This window comes from Polyergus mexicanus, unplaced genomic scaffold (assembly GCF_030449975.1).
Source record: "Polyergus mexicanus isolate NDT 795.1 unplaced genomic scaffold, iyPolMexi1.0 SCAF_15, whole genome shotgun sequence".
Lineage (NCBI taxonomy): Eukaryota > Metazoa > Arthropoda > Insecta > Hymenoptera > Formicidae > Polyergus > Polyergus mexicanus.
In genome coordinates this window covers 6,142,021-6,163,985 of record NW_027223335.1, presented here as the reverse complement: position 1 = coordinate 6,163,985, position 21,965 = coordinate 6,142,021, and the positions used below count along the sequence as shown (strand labels likewise).

At 33.1% G+C, this 21,965-nt stretch overlaps 1 protein-coding gene across 12 annotated transcripts in view; it reads left to right on the top strand.

Annotated features, from left to right (window-relative positions):
* Positions 1-21,965, top strand: part of Hr3 (Hormone receptor 3) — an 81,194-nt gene that overhangs the window by 50,613 nt on the left and 8,616 nt on the right. For 9 of the 12 annotated variants that reach the window (XM_070307676.1, XM_070307675.1, XM_070307684.1 and 6 more), the window contains 7 exons: positions 5,710-5,937; positions 11,984-12,149; positions 12,488-12,717; positions 16,050-16,421; positions 18,281-18,553; positions 19,078-19,302; positions 19,572-19,915. In XM_070307676.1, the coding sequence (XP_070163777.1) occupies positions 5,710-5,937; positions 11,984-12,149; positions 12,488-12,717; positions 16,050-16,421; positions 18,281-18,553; positions 19,078-19,302; positions 19,572-19,831 (1,754 nt within the window). In that variant the 3' untranslated portion in view covers positions 19,832-19,915. Of the gene's footprint in view, positions 1-5,709; positions 5,938-11,983; positions 12,150-12,487; positions 12,718-16,049; positions 16,422-18,280; positions 18,554-19,077; positions 19,303-19,571; positions 20,892-21,965 lie in introns of those variants that run through there. The other 3 variants (XM_070307678.1, XM_070307677.1, XM_070307687.1) reach the window with 3 other exon arrangements.

Sequence of the window (21,965 nt, the reverse complement as noted above, 5' to 3'; positions counted from 1 at the left end):
AAGGGGTGGGAGAATAGCGGTGAGGGAACGAAGAGAGAAGGAAGGAGTAAAATGGCGTGGAAAGAACGACGTGCGGTGGGGAAGTGGTGGGGATGAAACCGGCGCGTGTTCGGGAAAGAACAGAGAGAGAGAGAGAGTCGGATAATGAAGGAAAAATGAAAGGGAAGAGGAGAATGGTTGCATACCATGATAGAGTATCGAATAAGGGATGGGACCGCGATGTGAATGTAAGCGGAAAAGGATGAAGGACCAGATAATGATGTCAGAGGGAAAAGAGCGTATAATATATGAGAGAGAAGAATTTTTTCTGTATAAATTTCAGGAGATGCTACTAGTTTACGAAATGCCAGAATACAAGCGGCGTCATAAGAAGTATCAACTGTGTGTATATGATCGGATGAAGTAAATTTTATTTTATTTTTTTTTTAAGAAAATATTAAATTACTGACGAAAGAATGTTACACTCGATAATGTGTAAACATACTGATCATGCTGATCAGATAATTAATTTTCTGCGATTATTTAATAGTTTAAACAATATTAGATATACAAAATATAAATATAAAAAACTAAATTCTTCCTTCATTTACAATTTCATATCATCGAATCAAAATGTAAGTCAGAAATCATGAGCTTTTATCATTGTGAAAAAATTAATTTAAAATATCTTAAAAGAAAGAAAATAAATAATCTCTTTGTATTCTCATCCCTTGTTTTCACGTGTTCAAACTGCTCGTTGTCAAAAAACGAGCGTCGCGACTTCTATATCCCCGCCACGAAATCCCCAAAATTACGCGAACCGCGTTTCCAATGCGGGAAACACGATACGCGCATGCATTTAGGTAGCACGCCAGTGACCTTAACAAGGCGCGCTAATAAAGCAAACGCGTCGCACGATTCGAGATCAGAAAGCGCGCGCTGCACGCTCGTAATCCGGCCGGCGCGGCTTTCGGTCCTCTCCGACACGGATCGGCCGTCGCCGACAATGTTCGGTAGTCTTCGCGGGGGCGGTGGGGGCCGTTTTGCTGTCAAAAGGGAGGGAGATGGTGTCGGATGGAAAGAGGGTAGGGGGGGGAGCAAAGGGTGAGGCACTCGGCCATCATCAGCGGAGGCGCGTAGTTCAGTGACCCTTCGCATCGTCGCGTGAAGAAGGGAGGCGCGGGGAATTCTGACATATTGTGAGATGCCAGCCCGCTAACGCCGGTCCCCGAAAAACATCTCCCTCCGTCTCTCTCCCTCTCTCTCTCTCTCTCTCTCTCTCTCTCTCTCTCTCTCTCTCTCTCTCTCTCTCTCTCTATTTCGCTCTCGCTCTTTCCTTCCTTTGGTTCAAGCCCGTTCTGTCTGTGTCTTTTCTACTGATGTTTTCTCTTTCTCTCTTCCATCCGCGACGTGCGGGCGTACACGCGCTCTCTCTCTCTCTCTCTCTTTTTCGCTCTCGTTCACTCCTTCCTCGACACGTTACTGCCACCGCGGCTCGTCAGAATCCCCGAAATATTCATACCGCCAGTCGTGAACTTTCCGCGAGTTTTTCCAGCCGTGTGCGCGAGCGTGAGCAAGGAGGTCGGTGTTCTCTTCGCAAGAGAGATAGATACGAAAGAGGAAGAGAGAGGACGCAGACGCGCCGCGTGTACGCTCGTTCTTCACTCGCGCGATCATACACGCTCCGAGTGTCTCGCCGAAATTCTCGATCGCTCGAAGAAATCTGATTGCGACCGCGAGTGTTTCGATGCACGTTAACACATTATATATGTACATGGACAAATTCTTGCTCTCCTCTCACTTTTTCAGAGCTTGTCCTCCACTGTTCGCTTCATCTCCTGTTCATTATTGCGTGCAGTTTCTTCGTAACATTCTCCGGGATTTCCTCGTCATCTTCTCCTTCATATATTCACGCGGGCATTGAACGGAAGTATGCCGTGTTCCTCCGTTTATACGAGTAAAAAATTTCTTATCTGATCGACGAAAATCGATTCGCGAAAGTGCCCATCGTCTTTTTCCATTTTTCGTCAACTTTGTGTTCTCCGTCCGCTTATCGCATAAAAATCGCGAATATGGTACGTGTATGCGCGTTCGCGTGTCATACGAAATGTATGCGACGTAGACACGGAGTGTAATCGAATTGTGCGATTAGAAGGTCTCCAGGTGAAAAATACCACGAGGAAGAGTGCGCGTGTACGCGTGTATATGCGTAACTCCATATCTTTCCGTCGCGCTTGCGCGCTATTCGCGTCGCGCTATTGTACTTTGGGCGAAAGATTGTTCATCTCTACGGGGACAAGATTCGAAGAAAAATCAAATTTTACTTTACAATGGGAAGTTTATGTCCAACATTATTGACGAACTCTATGCTTACGCGTGAAAATGTTCATATTTCTTATTGCGTCTAACAATGTGAAGTAACGTGCATAAATTCTGCGGGAATCGCTATGAGAATTTCTAAAAATTTCATCTTCAAGAGAAATCTAAATCAACGATCGTGCATCGCAGTTGAGCATAACGATCTTCAAACATCTGTCGAAAATGATCCTTGCGCGACGATTTTATCCGTGATGTTATTTAAAAAATATAGTCACACACATACACGCATAATTCTATTTTTCAAAATGTTTTCTCGATATCGTAAAGTTATATCGACGGATAAGTTACATATAATTTGTAGAAAATATTTATTTATCGTAAACATACTTGGCATTATATCTTAAACTTTTAAACTCATTGTTAGTTGAATAAAGCTTACTGTAACAAAGAAAGTAATCGAGTTGTGATCCGAAAAATTAAAATAAAGTTTGTACATTAACAATAGACAATAGCAGCAATATAGACAATCATATGTATACATTAGATTCATATGGTAATTGTAATTGAAAGAGAGAGAGAGAGAGAGAGAGAGAGAGACATTGCATTAAATATTAATAAAAACAATCCGTATACTTAGATCAATTAAAAAAGAAGATCATATAACGCGCTATAGTGAGCATTGTACAGATATTATATTGTTGTAGATTAAATTCGCTACAACATAAGAAAAACATAAGATAAATCGAACAGAAAATTACATCGCTAGATTCTTGTATAAAATTACAGTAAAAAAAAAAAGAATTCTCTCGCGGTGTTAACTATTTTTATCATTATTGAAAAAAGATTATCGTGACAAGTTGAAGAAAATAAAGCGCAAGATGATAACGCAACATGATTTGAAAGAGAAATATCAAAAGTACTCCTCGCAGATAATAGATATATCATAACGAATAAAATCAATTGGATATATATATATATATATATATATATATATATATATATATATATAATGTATATATACAAAAAAAAAATAATTTATTTAAATTGATTTTTAATATGTTCTATTTTACTATACACAGATATTAAACGTGATACATCATTTATGTTATACTATATCTGTTATACAATGAAGCCAGAGATCATGTGTGATTTTTGTGTTTACTATTTAATGAATATCTAAAAATTGCATTGCATATAGAATTGCAACGATATATCGACGGTCGTCTCGATTTCGGGAGTTCCGGGTATAAGAGTGTCGGCCACGCCGTTATGCCGCTGCGCTCTCCGCATGACGCATGTCGAAGATGCGAGCGTGCCGGGTGACTGTACTCTGGGTTCATCGTTCTCGGTTATGTAATGTTCGGCCGCGTACGTATGGTGCAAGCGCCTCGACGCTCTGCTCGTGGCGCTAGAGTTGCCGGACGGGAGAGGTGCGATATATATCCAAACGGGCGGCTGGCCGCACGCACCGAATCCACGCTTCCGCGCGCGCGCACACACACACGTGTGAATCATCTTCCGTGTCTCTCACGACCGATCCGCCCGTCCCTTCTCGCTTTACGAAACTGCTTTTGCATCGGGCTTTTCTGTTTCCGCGCATCACCCAAGTCTCTCATTTCATACGATTTTTTTCAATCTCGGGAATCGATCTAATTTCTCGGAAAGTTGACGGGAAATAATTTCAAAGCGTTACACGAATCGAAAATTTACTTTCACATTTCTTCATTTTAATACGTAAAGGATATGCGTTTCGTATTAAAAATATATGCGGAGCGAAAATTCAATTCGAAAAAAAATTGCAAGAAAAATTATTAAAATATCTCAATATTTAATAAAGAGATTATATTTTCTTTTCGATTTATCGGTCAGAGATTCGCGAAAAGGTATTTCAATCTGTAAATTTGACATGTGAAAAAGAAATGTAATTCATATTAGTGTCTATTAGAAATCGAATTAAATTACGATAGCATAGTGTCTGTCTAGATATTATTATCTTCCTCATTCTTGATAAGCGAACGAAGAATTAGAATCAAACTCCAACAGATAACGAAAACGATAGACTTTGAGACTCGCCAATCATCATCGCTTATATAGAAATATTATTTTTCGCTAAATAAAATTTAAAGAAGCAATATTTGATCTTTTTATCTTATATATATGTTCGAAGCTTTATAATATATAATATATAATTCTTTTATTTTGAATTTTACCTAATTATTTGTTTTCTCTCTGTAGGAATATAATACTCTTATACTTTTTATAATAAATATGAGAAAATGACACAATTAGGTTAATTTAGCAAGATAAATACATAATTGAAAATTAAAAAATATTAAATACTAGTAAAAATTTAATTCTCGGAATTCCCTTTTTCATGGTTTCAAATTAATTTCAATTTTTTTAAACGCTTAATCAAAACATTAACAATGACTACATGTTTTTTTGTTTTTTTTTTAGAACACCATATAACAAGCAAATGTGAATTTAATTGTATGATTTTACGACAAAGATTAATTAAAGACTAATCAAGAACGTCCATTCGACGGACGACTGATTTCGATTGTAATCACGCGTGACAGATCTACGGGATCGAGCCGCGAGAAATAAATTGTTCCAACGATAAATCGTAAATGAAATCAGCAAGAAAGATTCGTAAATGGAAGGAAGTCTGTCAGGATTTGGCGGGCCTACGTGGGGTGCGGATAGTACGAGTCCTCAGTCGACGGAAAGATCGAGAGAGAGATCCGCGCAGCCTCCCACCGGCACTGGCAGCGCGATCCTCGACGATCGTAGATTGCCGGCCAATTCGATACGAGGTAGAATTATTTAAAAAAAAAAAAAGAAGATTTATGAAAAAAGCAAACGGACCGTTGAATCAAACTTTGCCTACAAATGCATAATATATAATATAAATTACATTTTATTGAGAGACACGAAGTACATTGAATTTATTAAAATTTATATCGATTTTAATTTCGAAACTATATAGTTTATATTAGAAAATATTGTTACGTTACTCAAGAATTTTTTTTTATTGTCTTATGGTTAAAAAAAAAAGATGTTTTACAATATATGTATATTCTTAAAGAAAGATTTACATATCTTGATATATAGATTTAAAGAATCTTTTTATGTTTTATATTAATTGGGTGAAGCAAAGAGAGAGAAATGTGAAATGTAAAGAAGAGAGAGGAAGATTATACGCAAATGTATATAACTCATTGTGATTGGTACATCACTAAATACACACATGTATATAATACACACACGTGAGTTTTGATGTTCTCTCGACCTAAAATACTTGAAATAAAATATGAAAGATCGCGGCGAGCCGTAAGGCGAAACTTTTCGCGAGACATCTCGTCGCAGGAGATCTCGCAATTGAAATATTCGTCTTTCTTATAATTGCAGCCCAGATCGAGATAATCCCGTGCAAGGTGTGCGGGGACAAGAGCAGCGGCGTGCATTACGGCGTGATCACCTGCGAGGGCTGCAAGGGCTTTTTCAGGCGGTCGCAGTCGTCGGTTGTCAACTATCAATGTCCGCGGAACAAGAATTGTGTGGTGGACCGTGTAAACAGAAACCGGTGCCAGTACTGTCGGTTGCAAAAGTGCCTACGCCTCGGCATGTCAAGAGATGGTGAGTGCTCTCGACTGTTTCTTTCGTTACCTTCTTTTAAAAAGACAAATTATCTTGTCGTTCTGCGTAAATTTTGATTGGAAAGATTTAAAAGCTTATCGTATAAAAATTATTTCCACACCATATAAAATATTATAATATATATATATATATTTCTTTTTCTCTGGATGTCTACATATAGCAAAACTCTTTTTTTCGTTTGCGAAAAAACCAATGAATATACATAAGAAGATAATCATTTATAACATCTATAACATATCTATAAGAAATCTTAGAAGAATTGGAGATTATATTTATGCATCTCTCGAATGCGCGATATTTTATGCTTATGTGATTCTCATATACAATCGGCATCAAACAGAAAGTTTACAGCGATATACAAGTTTTACGGGACTCGCGTGAAACATAGTTGAGCGTCGCACGAGCTCTTTAAAAAGCTTCTTTGTTCGAAGGACTATCACGCGTGTGGACGCAATATTGCGACATACGCGAGCAACACCGATGACTGATATTTACGCGACGTGCAGATAATAACGCAATATAAACGAGTGATGTGACGAGAAAAAATGCACGAATCGCAAAATGTATATAATATTTCATGTAGTTATTTTCGTATCTAATTTAAAAATTGTCATCATATTTTTTATTATATTTTAAAAAATTAACAGGAAACATAATATTGTATATATTAAACGCAACTTTCAACTCTTGAAAACTATATATAAATTAATCTAATTAACGTAGAATTAAATAGTAAAATATCGTATTGTTTATTTCTTTAAATTTCTGACGAATTGAGTAATGAGTGAAGAGGAAACTGATTGATTATTAGTAACGATTTATTGCATAATGGAGCATCAACAAACGGTGCGATCCATTCACGTGAAAAATCGAAGAAGCGTCAACGAATGACGAAGGCAGTTAGATACACGCAGATTGCGACGAGAGACTACGCGTGCCAATCCCGGGGTGCACGACCCCTTATCAGGGATTCGTCTTTCCTCCCCGCGGCGAGTCATCGCTGTAGCTTATCGGAGCGAGCCACGAACTGTCTTTAGCGCGTTAAACAGCCGCGTTTGTGTATACCCTGTCCGAAGCCTATTCTCGAAAGCGACTAATGGTATTAATAGACAAGGCCGTCAAGACGAATCCAGAGACGAAAGATACCTCGTGGGTGGACGGATAAAGCCTATCGGAACGAAACCGGTCGGAGACACAGTGGTTGAGATAGCAATTCTAGATCCGAAAATCTTATATAAATTTCTATAAATTTTTTAGAATTTATTGATGCCATTATAAAGACGAGATGCAGATATCTCACGTTAATTAAAATATAATCTTTTACGTAAAAATACAACTATTATATTCCAAATAAAATCTGCACATTTTGTACTTTCTTAAAACGACTTTTATGATTTTCTGAGTAACAAGGCAATTTGACATTTAGCGTATTTTCTATATAATTAACTTTCCAAGAAATTTATACAAAATTAATTGTAATCGAAGATTGTATCACTTTTTACAGTGAAATTGAATAAGAATGTAAAACAGATTGTAGCGCAATGTTAAAATTGTTGCTTTATAAGAATAATTTGTTTCGTGAAATGGAAGTTATAAAGTTATTATTCTTAGTTATTAGCGTTAGTTAAATTCTTATTTTTAAAAAGAAATATAATATTGTTGTAATTAAATTTCTCTTCTCGGAAAATAAATTAAAGACATATACAATGAAATAAGTTTCCGGTATTATAGTTTTACCACTTTTTGCAATAATAGAAAAATAAATACTAATTTCGTAAAAAGATCTGGATAAAATTGAAATAGCAAGGGTAAACTTATTTTAAGCATCGCGTCAAAAATTTTGAAAGTAGATTTAAAATTTTGTTAAAGAATTATTATCTCTTAAATATGATATAGATATTTGTATAATTATTGTATAAAACAACAAAGAATAAATATAATTTTCTCAATTATTTTTACGATAATTGATCTAAGTTGATTAACAAAATGATGAAACATAGCTTAATTATTTATTGCATTGTAATGACATATCGAAATCGTTCGTTCGAGATGTATCAAACGATGAACCGGATTCTTATCAACAGCAATGCGTCGCGGACATGTTGTTGCGATTATCGCGGCAGATACATATAGATTTATATTAAAAATGGAAATTTATTTTGCGGTGTGTAATAAAGTATTATCTAGTTAGGCGATGCAAGAGTTTTATATGAAATTATTCTAGCTTTATATCATCCAAGACATTTATACAATAAATTTGAAAGTAAACCTTACAGTTTTAATCGAAAATAAATGTAATCTTTTTGTTATATTAATTTGAAATATATATTTTTTTTTTTTCACCACAAAACTAAATGGACTCGCAAAATTTATTGCAACGTACAGGGTGATTTATCGTAAAAAAGAAAACTGACATTTTTTATTCAATTTGGCCCGAGGACATTTTAATTACAAATACTGTATTTTTCAGAATTATGTTATTCTTTATCTTTTTTTGTACATCGCGGAGCAAAACAGTAGCATCGATTGAGCAAATTTGTTTCGTTCTTCGATCTCATGTCGCCAAGCATTTCTATACCGCTCGATAAATAAACCCGATCTGGCTCGCAGAGGTGCGGCATAAATTTTATATGCGCGAGCTATTTTTGTAACTTCGTGATTGTTACTTCCGTGAATCTAAATCAAGCATCAAACGATCAAAAATCTTGAAAGCAGATCGCAGATTACATTCAATATAGTTTATATGAAATTATTAATAAAAAATTATTGGTTACAAATTAAGGAACAAACGAGATAAAACAGAACAAGACAACAAGTTTGCATTTTATTATAATTGATTTAGAAAAGCTTTGTTTTCATATCAACTTTGTTTTAATATTTACTTGCTGTTGATTTTTCATGATTAATTTTAGATGGTTGTTATTTATTTCAAAATTTAATCAAGAGTTTTAAATAATTTTAAAAACAAATCTTGATGTAATCAATTACGTCTCTAGGAAATCATATTATATATTTTTTTAATCCTTTCTTTTTTACTTTCTTTTTTATAAAATTTAATTTTACACTATATATATATATAATAATTATATGTATAATATTTTTCATATACTATTACATTAACTTTAATTAATTTTGCGCAATATTAAACAAATAATATAATACGTCTTGCCGTCTTCACGGTCAGGCGATATTTAGCCGCGATATTCGGGCGTGACCGCAGTTTCCTGCTTTTCGGTCAATTATCATGGCTTTTTTATCTGGCTGCGGATAAATAATATTGTTGACGATGGTCGATGCGCGATTTGCGTTCGTTGAAAGCCCAGCTTTGAAATTATTCCTCATGCAAAGAGACAAAATCAATAAATAACCGATAAAATTTAACGATTGTATAATCAAAAACTGCACGCCTTCGTTTGTAAGTATATTAATTATAATGACAAGATGTCACGCTCGATTTTAACGAATCACCTATCGTATAATAGAGAACTTGTTGATAATTAATCAAATTTTATAGGATTTCTTCTGAGAATGTAAATAAAAATGTTGTTTGGAATAACAATACAATACTTGAAATGAAACAAAATTTGACTCTATAATACAGAAATTCCTCGTTTTTCATTATACTTAAAATATATAAAATTTATTAAAATAACGTATTGGCTTGTATTAATATTTAAAATTTCATATCTAACATTCTACATTTCATTTACAGCTATTAATGTATATCATTAAATCATCGTTACTTATATTATATTCTTTTATAATTTTATTATTCTTACTATAATAATAAACCGTATATATCTTAAATAAATATTCGAAAATAATTAAGACAAATTACGCATATCTCAAAATAATGATAATTGATTAATTAATTAATTAAACGGTATTGCATTCATTTGATATGTGATTTATTGCTTTTATAATTATTTGTCATATTGAAGCATTTAAAATTGGATTTATTTAAATTTTACGAATTTTGATCTCTGTTTATTATATATATATATATATAGAGAGGGAGAGAGAGAGAGAGAGAGAGAGAGAGAGCCTTGTGAAGAATTTAAACTTTTCTTTTAATAAATCAGAAATCGGATTGAAAGGATTAAACTAGGATTCAATACTGAAGTCTGTCTGGCCGTACATTTCAGATTCAGTATCTCGCTTTATTTATCCTCCGACACGATAAGCAACAAACACATACATCGTTTCTACTGGACGCGCGCACGTATATAGAATACCAGAAAGTGCATCGTAAGCTACTGGTCGGTGTGCATACTCTTCCTGTTACCATCTCTCTCTCTCTCTCTCTCTCTCTCTCTCTCTCTCCTTTCTTCTCTCTTTGTCTCGTTCTCTCGTTTACACTTTATCCGCGTTCGGTCGATCACCCTCCTCTTCCTCCCTCTCCTCGCCGTGCCACCACATGATATCTGTTAGAGTTGCTGACGTCGCTATCCCCCTTATCAACCTCTCGATCCTCGCCCGTCATTTGAACCCTTAACCACCCTTGTGATACGCACGCGCGTGATTTTACGCATACAAGGATGCACTGCAAATGCATTGATATCATGTACATAATAGCAGAAATAATTAATTTTTTTTAATTATATTAGAAGACAATAAAAATCATACAAATTAACGCTAACAGGTCTAACACGACATGTAATAAGAAACATTTAATAAGAGATATTTAATAAGAAATATTATTTTTTCGAATTTTATTATCAAATCAATTTATTTTGCGTTTCTTGAGTTGTTGTTTTTTTTTTTTTTTTTTACTAATTTTTTTATATTGATTATATATATAATACAAATTTATATATATATAAATTTTTATTATATATATATATATATATATATATATATATATATATATATATTTCTTAAAAAATTAAAGTCAGAAAAATATTTTGCTACCTACAAAAGCTTAGTCAGCTTAATGTATATCAAATTTATTATTAATTGCTTCTAAAAGAATCATATCGCGGTTCAGAATGATTGTCAAGAAAAAATGAATTCCAAGATGGTGAAAAAATATATGCGCATGAAGTTATAGACATCCCAAATCATGTGTTACGCTTTCGAAACAGTACACGCGCGTGTTCGCCCGAGTAGTTCGCGTGTGTGTGACATCATTGGGTGGGTGCGTCGCGACCAGACGATGATAGCGTCGCCGAGGAAGACGAGGAGGACGCGGCGAGGCTCTTCCGCGTTCCTCGCCGAGCCTTCTTCGCGATGAGGAAGGGACCGACGAACCGGTCCGCCGACCGATAGACAGTGAGAGGAAGATCTTGCGCGATCTCGATTTCGATCGATTCACAAAACGGCCGTTAGATTTTATCGCCTCACGGCAACCGTCACGTCGATGACTCCTTCTATCTAATCTCAATGATTGTTCGTCAATGGCGATAATAAGTCTGTAAGAATGGTGAGAGGGGGAGAAGGGTAAGGTAGCGAAAGAGATAATCGAAATGAAGCGTTCGGCGCTATTCGATTATGCATACTTTACCTTATCTAGGAATTGTGCGGAATTAAAATGAAATTTTTACGTCGCCTGTATAACTTAGTATATGTAATAAGTGGAAGAATAAGGATCAATGTCTACAAGGTTGTGGTAAAAAATTCACGCGTAGTATATAATACTGTTTTGATCTATAAAGTGCATTAAAATGTCGAATCGTGCATTATTTTTTAGCAAAATTTATATTTAAAATTCATATTTTTGTTATATTCAACGTAATTTTAATTAGCTAAAATAAACAACAAGCATAACGGAAAAATCGTCGAAGGGCCGTTCCATTGTGACTAACGATTTTTGATCAATGAATTTTAAATTTTATTTACGATATAAGAGAACGTTAAGTAATGAAGTATTAAGAGCACTTTAAAAATATATATATTTCTTTTAATATGTTATAATCTAAACGTGATTATATCTTCAAATTATTTTATCACAAAGAAATTAATATTTATATAATTTCGTTTTAATAAACCGATATAAATTTAATGAAACCCTTTGTTTTGCCGACAGCTGTTAAATTTGGGCGCATGTCGAAGAAACAACGGGAGAAGGTCGAAGATGAAGTTAGATTCCACAGGGCACAAATGAGGGCGGCCTCGGAGACGGCACCAGACAGCAGTGTATTCGAGCATCAAACACCGAGTAGTTCGGATCAACACCATCCCTATAATGGCGGGTAAGTGTTATTCATCTTTATATTAGAATAATAGAACGTCAAAATTGCGTCAGTTTGCTTAAAGAAAATTTAATTAAACTTTTACTTATATACATCTATAATTTATAAAATTATTTATAAATATTTATCAAATATATTGTACACAATTATTTAAATTATTTATAAAAGTTTATAATTTATAAAAGAAGTAGAATAGCTTGATGTAGCTGTCATTGTTGTGATATAAACTTAAATACGAATGCCGTCGAACGATATATCAAAGCATATATTGTTCCGTAATTCTCGTCACACGAGGAAGAAGACGATTCACACATGGACACATGATTTGTCTGCGACAGGTACACGTATGGTGGTAGCGAATACACATCGTCAGGTCCCGGCACCGGCGGTTACGGCACGAATTACAATCATCAGGCGATGACGAATTACGAGCTTAGCGCTGATTACGTCGACAGCACGACGACCTACGATCCCAGGCCGACGCAGACACAGGTCGCGGATACCGTCGCTCCCGACACACCTTCAGCCGTCACAGCGACCGGGGTCCTCCCCAGCGTAGTCACCACCGGTAAGTAGTGTTTTATTTACCATTTTCAACATATACGTGGACCGATTAAATCATTCATTAATTTCGAAAACGTATCATTAAACGAAACCATAAAAGATATTACCTCATATTTTTCCGAATATATTACACATACACATATATACATACGTATATTAAAAATATAATCTAGAAACCAAAAATCTCGTAATAAAATAAAAATTAATTTCATTCTTATCACATCGCGATTGAAAATTTTTGATTAGTCCGAAAGATGCTGCTGATTTTCCAGAATCACACCATAACTTTCCTTAGCTGTAAATAGCAAAGAATATAAAAAGAAATGTGATTGTTTCAATATTAATAAGTAATCAATTGAAGTACTAAACATTGGAGATTAAAAGATTTTTTCGAAATTAAATTTCACGAATAATAAAGATAGCTTGTTCTTTAGCCAATTTTAACTAAACTTTACTTTAAGAGAATTTTTAATTGGCGCTTAGTTACAAAGGTATTTAATGAGAAAAATTTTCAAGTTATGAAAAAATAAATTGTCCAATCAAATTTCCATTAAAAAATTCATTCCAACTTGTACAAAGAATTCTTGAAGAAATGAGATCAACGATACTTGTGTATGGAGCGTTGCATAATCCAATTTTTTTCTGTAAATAAATACAGTAGCACTCCTCTTTATAATAATAAAAAAAAAAAAAAAAATCATATGTATAAATCCCTAATACATAAAAAGTTTAACGTAAATTTAGATATTATTATTAAAAATTAAGAGCATTTCTCCCCCCCCCCCCATTTTACTTGTACAAAAATATAAATACAAAAGAGAGATATATATAATTAGAAACTTTTCTGATTTATAAAGACTCAAACTCTAGACGCGCATTAATCTTTTGCATTTTGATTATTATTATTACGAAAATACATAAAGTTTTAATTTTACTTAAGATGAAAGAAATCGCAATAAGATAATAGAACTGAAAAAATGGTAGCTTCGCAAGATCTTGATACATTTCTCTTTTATGTAAATATTTTACATTATCGTAGATTTATTTTGATACATTATACGAAGACAACAAATTTGGTACGATTGCACTAGAGTTATGTAAAGGATCATTTTAATAAATACGCATTAAATTAGATGTTGTAATGTGGGCGTAACTTTAAGTTCTCGCTTCGTAACCGGCACGCTAAATGCATTTCGGAGCACTGTCATTAACTCGCAGTTAATTGCGTTTACGCCTTTAATGTCTCCTATCTCCTATCATGCTACCGACCTTGTCATCGATCATTATTTCTCAGACAAAACATTTTTTGTCCGCAAATATTTTTTGTGTTCTATTACGCGGCAAACTTTTTCACCCTCTGTCGACATAATATTTTCATTGATATTTTTATATCCTTACTTTTCTCTTTAAATTTTATTTTGTAATTAATAATTATGAGAAATATAATAATTAACAATAATTTAATAATTTCAATAATTGTAAATATTTCCGCACACAATTTTTAAAAAACTTCTACGCGATAACGATATTTATTTACTTATTTGTATTTATTTATATATGCAGTATTAATTTGTATTTGTTTATCTCTTACAAAAATTACAAAATATTACAGTAAATATAATTCAATTAGCATAACCGAAACTTATCAGTTTTTTATAAATTTTTGTTTAAGACTCGTCATAAGAAATTTGAAATGTAACTTTAATTAATACTATATGGAGTTAAATTGTTTATTCAAATAATTTATATCAAGTAATTTATTTTTTTTTTATATTTTTTATATTATTTATTGAAGATATTAGTTTAGCATATAATTCATTAATATACCAATAACAATATGCAATAATATATTGAGAACAATATGTCTCGAGTTTTCAAGCAACAAAATCGATTGCATCGTCTTTCAAGTTAATTTAGATTTAATCAACAAACTTGTGTAACTTGTGTTAGTTTCATTGAGATCCAGTCTGAGTTTGATTCAATATATAGTAACGAAACTTTGCACAAGAGCGAAATGGATATAAATGACTTACCATGCAACCGGCTGACACAACGACAATGTTTATCACTAGTTGTCCAACATATTGATCAAAGCGAAAAATTAAAATATAAAAAAAGATACATTATATTATAATAGTTAATTAAAAAAAAAAAACGTAAACTTTTATTACTCTAATATAAAAGACAATCAAATTTCGTGCGTGAAAGTTTATAGAAATATTATATATTTTAAAAAGTAAAAAAAAGTTATAACAATAATGTAAAAAATTAATATTATTAGAAAATTTATATTTTTATTGTTACGAGGTATTAATTTTATGCAACTTAATAGTATAAAAAATATTTGAAATAATAAGGATTTAATGATGTAGAGAGAGAATGCACCGATTTCGCTTTGTCGTTCGTTTCCAATTTCAATCTCGCTCGTTTTTTTTTATTTTTTTTTTTTTTTATACAAACATCCTTATACTACTTAAGTTGCTATAGTTTATACGGTGCAATCCTAAAATAGTACAGTATCGAATAATGTACATGCCTTATTCATATATTTTATTATATAGGTTAAAATCCGTTATTATGTTAAATATCGCATGCAAAATTTTTCTCAACCTGAATATTATGTAATATAGTAGAAATTATCACTTTGACAGAGTTATGTCGCAAAATAGAACACATTTATATCTGCCGAAGGTAAACATTACCATTACATTTAAACGTTATTGATAATGTTATATTTTTATGCAGATTTTCCGATGACATATATCATAGGATAATCTTTTTATTTATTAAGAGATTCGTTTCAAGCTTCATGTGAGGCTTTATGTGAAGCTTTACAGATGCTTCGATAATAGTGTTTAAACTCAGTTCAATTATACATAGATTTTTGAAGTTCGCAGAACGCCCTAGAAAATTATTAACTATTAACCATTGACAATTTTGGAGTTTAATTATTCGTATTTTCAAATATTCAAAAGATTTCTTAAGAAAAATTTGTCACGTGTTTTAGAAATAATATTCTCCTCGTTTATTAAATGTCCCATATGAACACAGAGCCTATCTTTAGAATTCTGGGAATTTTAAAAAAAGATATATCTACGAGGAACTACCTACACACTATGTTTTAATAAAAGGCAAAAAAGAGAAGATACATACTATATTTCCCTAAACTGTATACCTTAATAAAAGGGAAATAAGACACATGTCTGGTTTGCCCAGGCGTAAGATAGGCCCTGCATAGGACTCATTCACAGGGCTGAAATATTTAGACCTATTCGGCCCAAACCTCTCCCGAGACCAATTCAAGCCCTCGTGAACTTTGACTTTTCGGCGCATCAGGGAAGTCTCTGTCCGCCTCGACGACCGGGAGCGGCGCGGGGGGTGGCGGTACCGGCAACGGCAGCGGCAGTAGTGGTGGTGGTGGTAACGGTGGTGGCGGTACTGGTAGCGGTAGTAATAGTGGTAACGCCGGTGGTAGCGGTTCCGCCGCGGCCGCCGGAGGGGCTGCTGGTGGCGGCAGCGGTTCGTTAAGCGGTGGCGGAATCGTCGCCGTAAAGCAAGAGACCACGGTCGAGCTCGCCGGCCTGGGCCACGGCTCGTACACGATGGTCGACTCGACGACCTTCCTAAGCGGCCAACAGCAAAGGGTCAGCAACCCATCCGAGGACGACGAAGTGCCGAGTCTGCCCAGTATGTCCCATGCGATGAGATGTGAGGTTACGTTTGTGTCCCTTTGCATGGGCATGCGATCATCCCTTCGTTAGCCAACTTGCTTGCCGATCCCTTGCAAAAAATGTTCTCGAGGACTGACAAAATTATGATGAGATTATATTTCAAAAAAATTTATATATTGGAGAGAATTTATTTTAATATATTTTTTTTTTAAATATTCCTTTTTTTAAATTAATAATAACTTTTTGCGAAAACTGTTTTATATAATATAGATATATATTTACTAAATATGTTTACACTAAATGATGTACGAAAAATTGTTTGAATAAGCTCACATCAAAGTATTAAAATCATATTATTATAATTTAGATAATATAATATCTATGTCTCTCTCTCTTTTATTAAAATTTATAAAATTTTGAAATTATAGATTTAAATCTGTCTCTCTTTTTCTTTATATACATATATATAAAATAACAGGATTATGTTTATTTTACATCACATAATATTTTGAAATTTAATAATTTTCAAATAATGGTAAAAGATAATTTAATTATATTATATTAATTATATTATAATTATATTATATCTTGAGGAAGGATGATTTGCCATTTGAAATGTATTAATCAACATGGAAAATAGTTTAACCTTATGAAAAATTCATAAAGAGTTGTTAAAAATAGAAATTGCTTGCTCTTTTATGTTACAAGTTTCAACTATCTATATCTATCCGACGATAAAATTATTATAAACGTTTTAGCATATTGAATATTTAAATTACAATTAAATGTTGAAAATGTTAGTCCTCGGAAACTTTACCCCGAAATTTGAATTTTCGTATCATGCAATATGTTACTGAACGTTCAAATATATATGTATATTATTTATGTATATTTTAATTTAAAATATTTTATGTTTATTCACGCTATCTCTTTCTCTCTCTCTTTCTCTCTCTCTCTCTCTCTCTTTGAATTTTCTGTGTGTTTTTTACAATTACATTCCTGGAGAAATTGTAAAAAATTTAGCATTCATAAGTCTTTGATTCTCTTTGTGTGTACATATTGTATATATTTATATCTTGTATATGTATTCCTAATTACACGAATAATTTGATAATTTTGTAAGTTTTTTTCTATATAATTTTGTGTATTTTTATCTCTACTTTGCGTACCTTGATCGTTCAAAATATATAAATTTTATTTTTTTCTCATTCTTCATTTATCTAGAAGTACATTTATTGTTTGAAAGTGCTCTTTGATTTCATTATGCGTATGTATACAAAATGTAAGTAAATGTATTATGATTTTTCTAAAAATGTGAAACATATACTCGAAGATTAATTATATACATATATATATATATATTGTGTTTGATATATAAATGTAAATTTGTAAATGTGATTTGTAAATGTTACATTTTTTGCTATATATATATATCCTTGATTTTAATCAAGTAGTCAAAATATCTAGCAATTATAACTATAGTGTATGAGATTTACAAACATCTTTTGCATTATCCTTTATAGGAATTATTTAAATCCTTTGTGGTTCTAACTATTTTTATTATATTTGTAATTAGACTAATCTTGTGTAACCAAGTATTTTTTTATTAAAAAAAGTAATTTTTGCAATATATTTAAGAAAATAATTAATCTAATGATAAAAAACAATGTTTACAACGATGATATTACATGAAGATAATTTGTACGACAAGGTGATTAACCGTACGCTTGCACTGCATGCTTAAGATTTTTATTTGAGATCCTTTTTATTTGCCGAATAAATCTTTCCACCGGGTTTTTTTTTTTTTTTTTTTTTTTTTTTTTTTTTTTTTTTTACTAAATGTATCTACTAGGAAAGGAACGAATTACGAGCGGGAAATACATTGAATTTCCGCAGATCCGGCACAGATCAGCGAGCTTCTCTCGAAAACGATAGCGGATGCGCACGCAAGGACGTGCCTGGTATCTACGGAACAGATCCAGGAGTCCTTCCGGAAGCCCACCGACATCTCCAGAATGATCTATTATAAAAACATGGCGCACGAGCAACTTTGGTTGGAGTGTGCCCAGAAACTAACCACCGTCATCCAGCAGATTATCGAGTTCGCCAAAATGGTCCCTGGATTTATGAAGCTCTCGCAAGACGACCAGATCGTTTTATTAAAGGCCGGTACGTAACTGTATCTTTGGCGTAAACACGGGTTTCTCGCCTATCGACGATAAAGCTTTGTTCTTTTTTCGCGTATTTTTGCGCGTGATTTAACGCGCAAATTTTGTGTAAGAAGAAGGTTAATCTGAAGATTCTATTCTATTTTTAATTCTTAAATGGGATAGGTAAGTAATTGCATTACCTCATTATACTTAATGCAATTGTAGTAACAATTTTAATATTTCTTAAAGTAAATCAATATTTATTTTGTTAATGAAAACACAATTAAATGTCACAATAATTTAATGTCAATTAATGTTATTGAAAATTTTCCGATTTTTTTTTAAGCGTTGACGAATTAATAGACAATATTGTAACTGTTGTAGTATAGATGGGCTATAAATATATAATCGTCTCTTACTTAGAATAATAAAAATAATAAAAATAAAAAAGAATGAAAATAATGTAAAAATTAGATAAGTGAAGATAAAGAAAGCGCGCAATTATGCGCTGGGATATGCTGATATCCTGTTAAAATGTAACAGGTTCCTTCGAGTTGGCTGTGCTACGAATGAGCAGGTACCTCGATCTCCAGCAAAACTGCGTCCTATATGGCGATACCTTGCTACCGCAGGAGGCATTTTATACGACGGATACGGCGGAAATGAAGCTTGTTTCCTGCGTATTCGAGCTGGCCAGAAGTATCGCCGAACTGAAGCTTACTGAAACCGAGTTGGCACTCTATAGCGCGGCTGTTCTACTTAGCCCTGGTAAATGACATACGCGATATACAGAGTGTCTGACTTGCACTGTTTTTTAAAATTATAACCCAAAGCCCGTAGCGCGCAAAATACCATTAAGCGCTTCAAATTTCGTTGGTTCCATTACTCGTATTTATGTATGCTTCATCAAACGTTTATATACTTCATTTTATCGAATTCTATATGTCGAAATAATATAATAATAATCTCATTTTTCTATCATTTTCACTATCATTCGAACAGCACCAAAGTTGACTAACTTATGATACGTTGCGTAGATCGACCGGGACTAAAGTGCCTGGGGGACATCAATAGGCTGTCACAGGCGGTGATCAGAGCGTTGAGGTCAGAACTTGATCGAAATCACGTGACACCGATCAAGGGCGATGTGACCGTGTGCGATGCGATCCTCGCCAAGATACCGCAGCTACGAGAGATCTCGCTACTGCACATGGATGCGCTGGCTAAATTCAAGCGGTCGCAGCCGCACCTCGAGTTTCCGGCCCTCCACAAGGAGCTCTTCAGCGTCGACAGCTGAACGAGCGATGCGGCGCGGAGTGTCATCCCGGCGCTGCCGAGTGAACAGGAGCGCGAGTAGCGTCGCGGATCTTGCTCGGTCAAGGTGAGTCCGACCATCCCGGAAGAGAGATAACCGACCATCTCATGGGGAACCGGAAGCGGCGACGCTTCCTAGGAAGAATCCGCGAGCCGGCTTGGATGAGAATGATCTCGATAATAAAGGGCGCGGTGACGCAAATGTTGACAGATCGATCGATCGATCGTGTCGACGGTCCGTCTCGTCGCGAAGCGATTTTAATGGGGATTATTGTCTCATGTCGAGAATAACAACGCGAATCATGGCAGACACTTATGCTACATTAGTTTATTCGACTCCGAATCTTCGGGTTCGGAAATATGTGCTTTTAAGACAAGTACTTTTAAGACAATTTATTGAGAATTGGTGCTCGGAAAGGCGAGAAACGATGTCGGCTAATGCTTATCTGGATTTTAGAATTTAGGATTGGGCTCGTAGTCACGTTTCATGTTTAGTAGTTCTAACGTAGTTCTACAGTTCTACAGTTCTTAGCTCATGATTATAATAAATCCAATCATTCTCACATTAAATAAATTCTTATTAAATAAATAAAAATAACTTGAGTGAGACCATATTTAGCGCATCATGTTTATTAAATAAATCCTAACTGTAGTTTCTTTCTCTCTCTAGGATGGTCAGGTTTGAATGGTTTCAATATAATCATTCAAAATAAAGTCATTTAAAATACATTTGGGATGATTAATATAAAATAAATAAATTTAAAATTAATTGCAACGTTACTTGTTTGCGTTTTGCGATATGACGCACAAAAGTAATAAACTTAACACAAGACCTAAAGAGCACAAGGTCTAAATGGCAACAATTTTGAAATTGATAATCCAAAATTTACAAAAATATAAAATGAAAATACTGATATCTATTAATTACTCTTATAAGACTTTAAAATAGATAAAACTAGAAACAGCATATTCTCAAAATCTAGATAAGAATTAAAAAATAATTTTCTATGTGTTGGTTGGTACTTTATGCAGAGAGAATACTTTAAATTACTTATTTATTGAGAACTTGTTGTTATTGAAATCTATTGAAAACTTGTATTAATTTTGTTATGTTTCTAAATATGTATTACTAGTATAATTTCGAAAATTTTTAGATGTATCAAGATATAATATGTTTTTCATTTTATCAAAATTAAATTTGGGGAGAGTGATATTAATGATAAAATTACAAACCGGCTTGTTTTTAAATAGATTTTTGATAAATTGGTAAAAATCGTTGACAAGGAAAAGGATCAAGTAAAAATTGAATATCAATGCGTGAAACATTTTTTTTTAATGTAAAGATGGGATAATAGGACATTTCTCTGATTCTGTATATATTTTGTTTTATATTTATTTAATTATAAATAAAGAAGTTTGTAGAATAAAGGCGGGGAAACAAAACAAATAAGAATATTATTTTATATAACAATATTAAATCAAGATCATTTTATATAATTTATAGTACGTGGGAAAGCTGAAAGAAGATAAAAAATTATCTGGATAAATTTTTGTGATAGTTGGTAGCATTTTCAATTTTCTTTTTTCTTTGTATTGTACTGACACACAATATAAAACATTATAATAGGTTTAATACATTATTATTTGAGTACCAAGAAAAGATTTAACATATTTTTCGAGTTGTTGATATACTTTTTATCGCAAATATTCGCTTGACATCACTTTTTGCAAACTAGCTTTTTCGAGTACCAATGCAATGAATATTCGAGAGTCTTACATATATCTCTATATTGTGTATATATATCTTTTTTATTGTTTAAATTGCAAAAGAAAAGAAAAAATAAATCTTTCAGAAAAATGGGCGAACTCTCAATTGTTCACACGTACAAATCTTTTTATAACATTTCAATTTGTGCGATGAATATGATATATATATATATATATATATATATATATATATATATATATATATATATATATATATAATTATAATACAAGGAAAACAATATGTGTGCATGTTTTAACCCTTTGATCGGTAAATTATACTTGTTTAAGATTTTGGAGAAATGCCAAGATTTTTTATTCAGCTTATTTTTGCAAGGATGAAATAATATAAT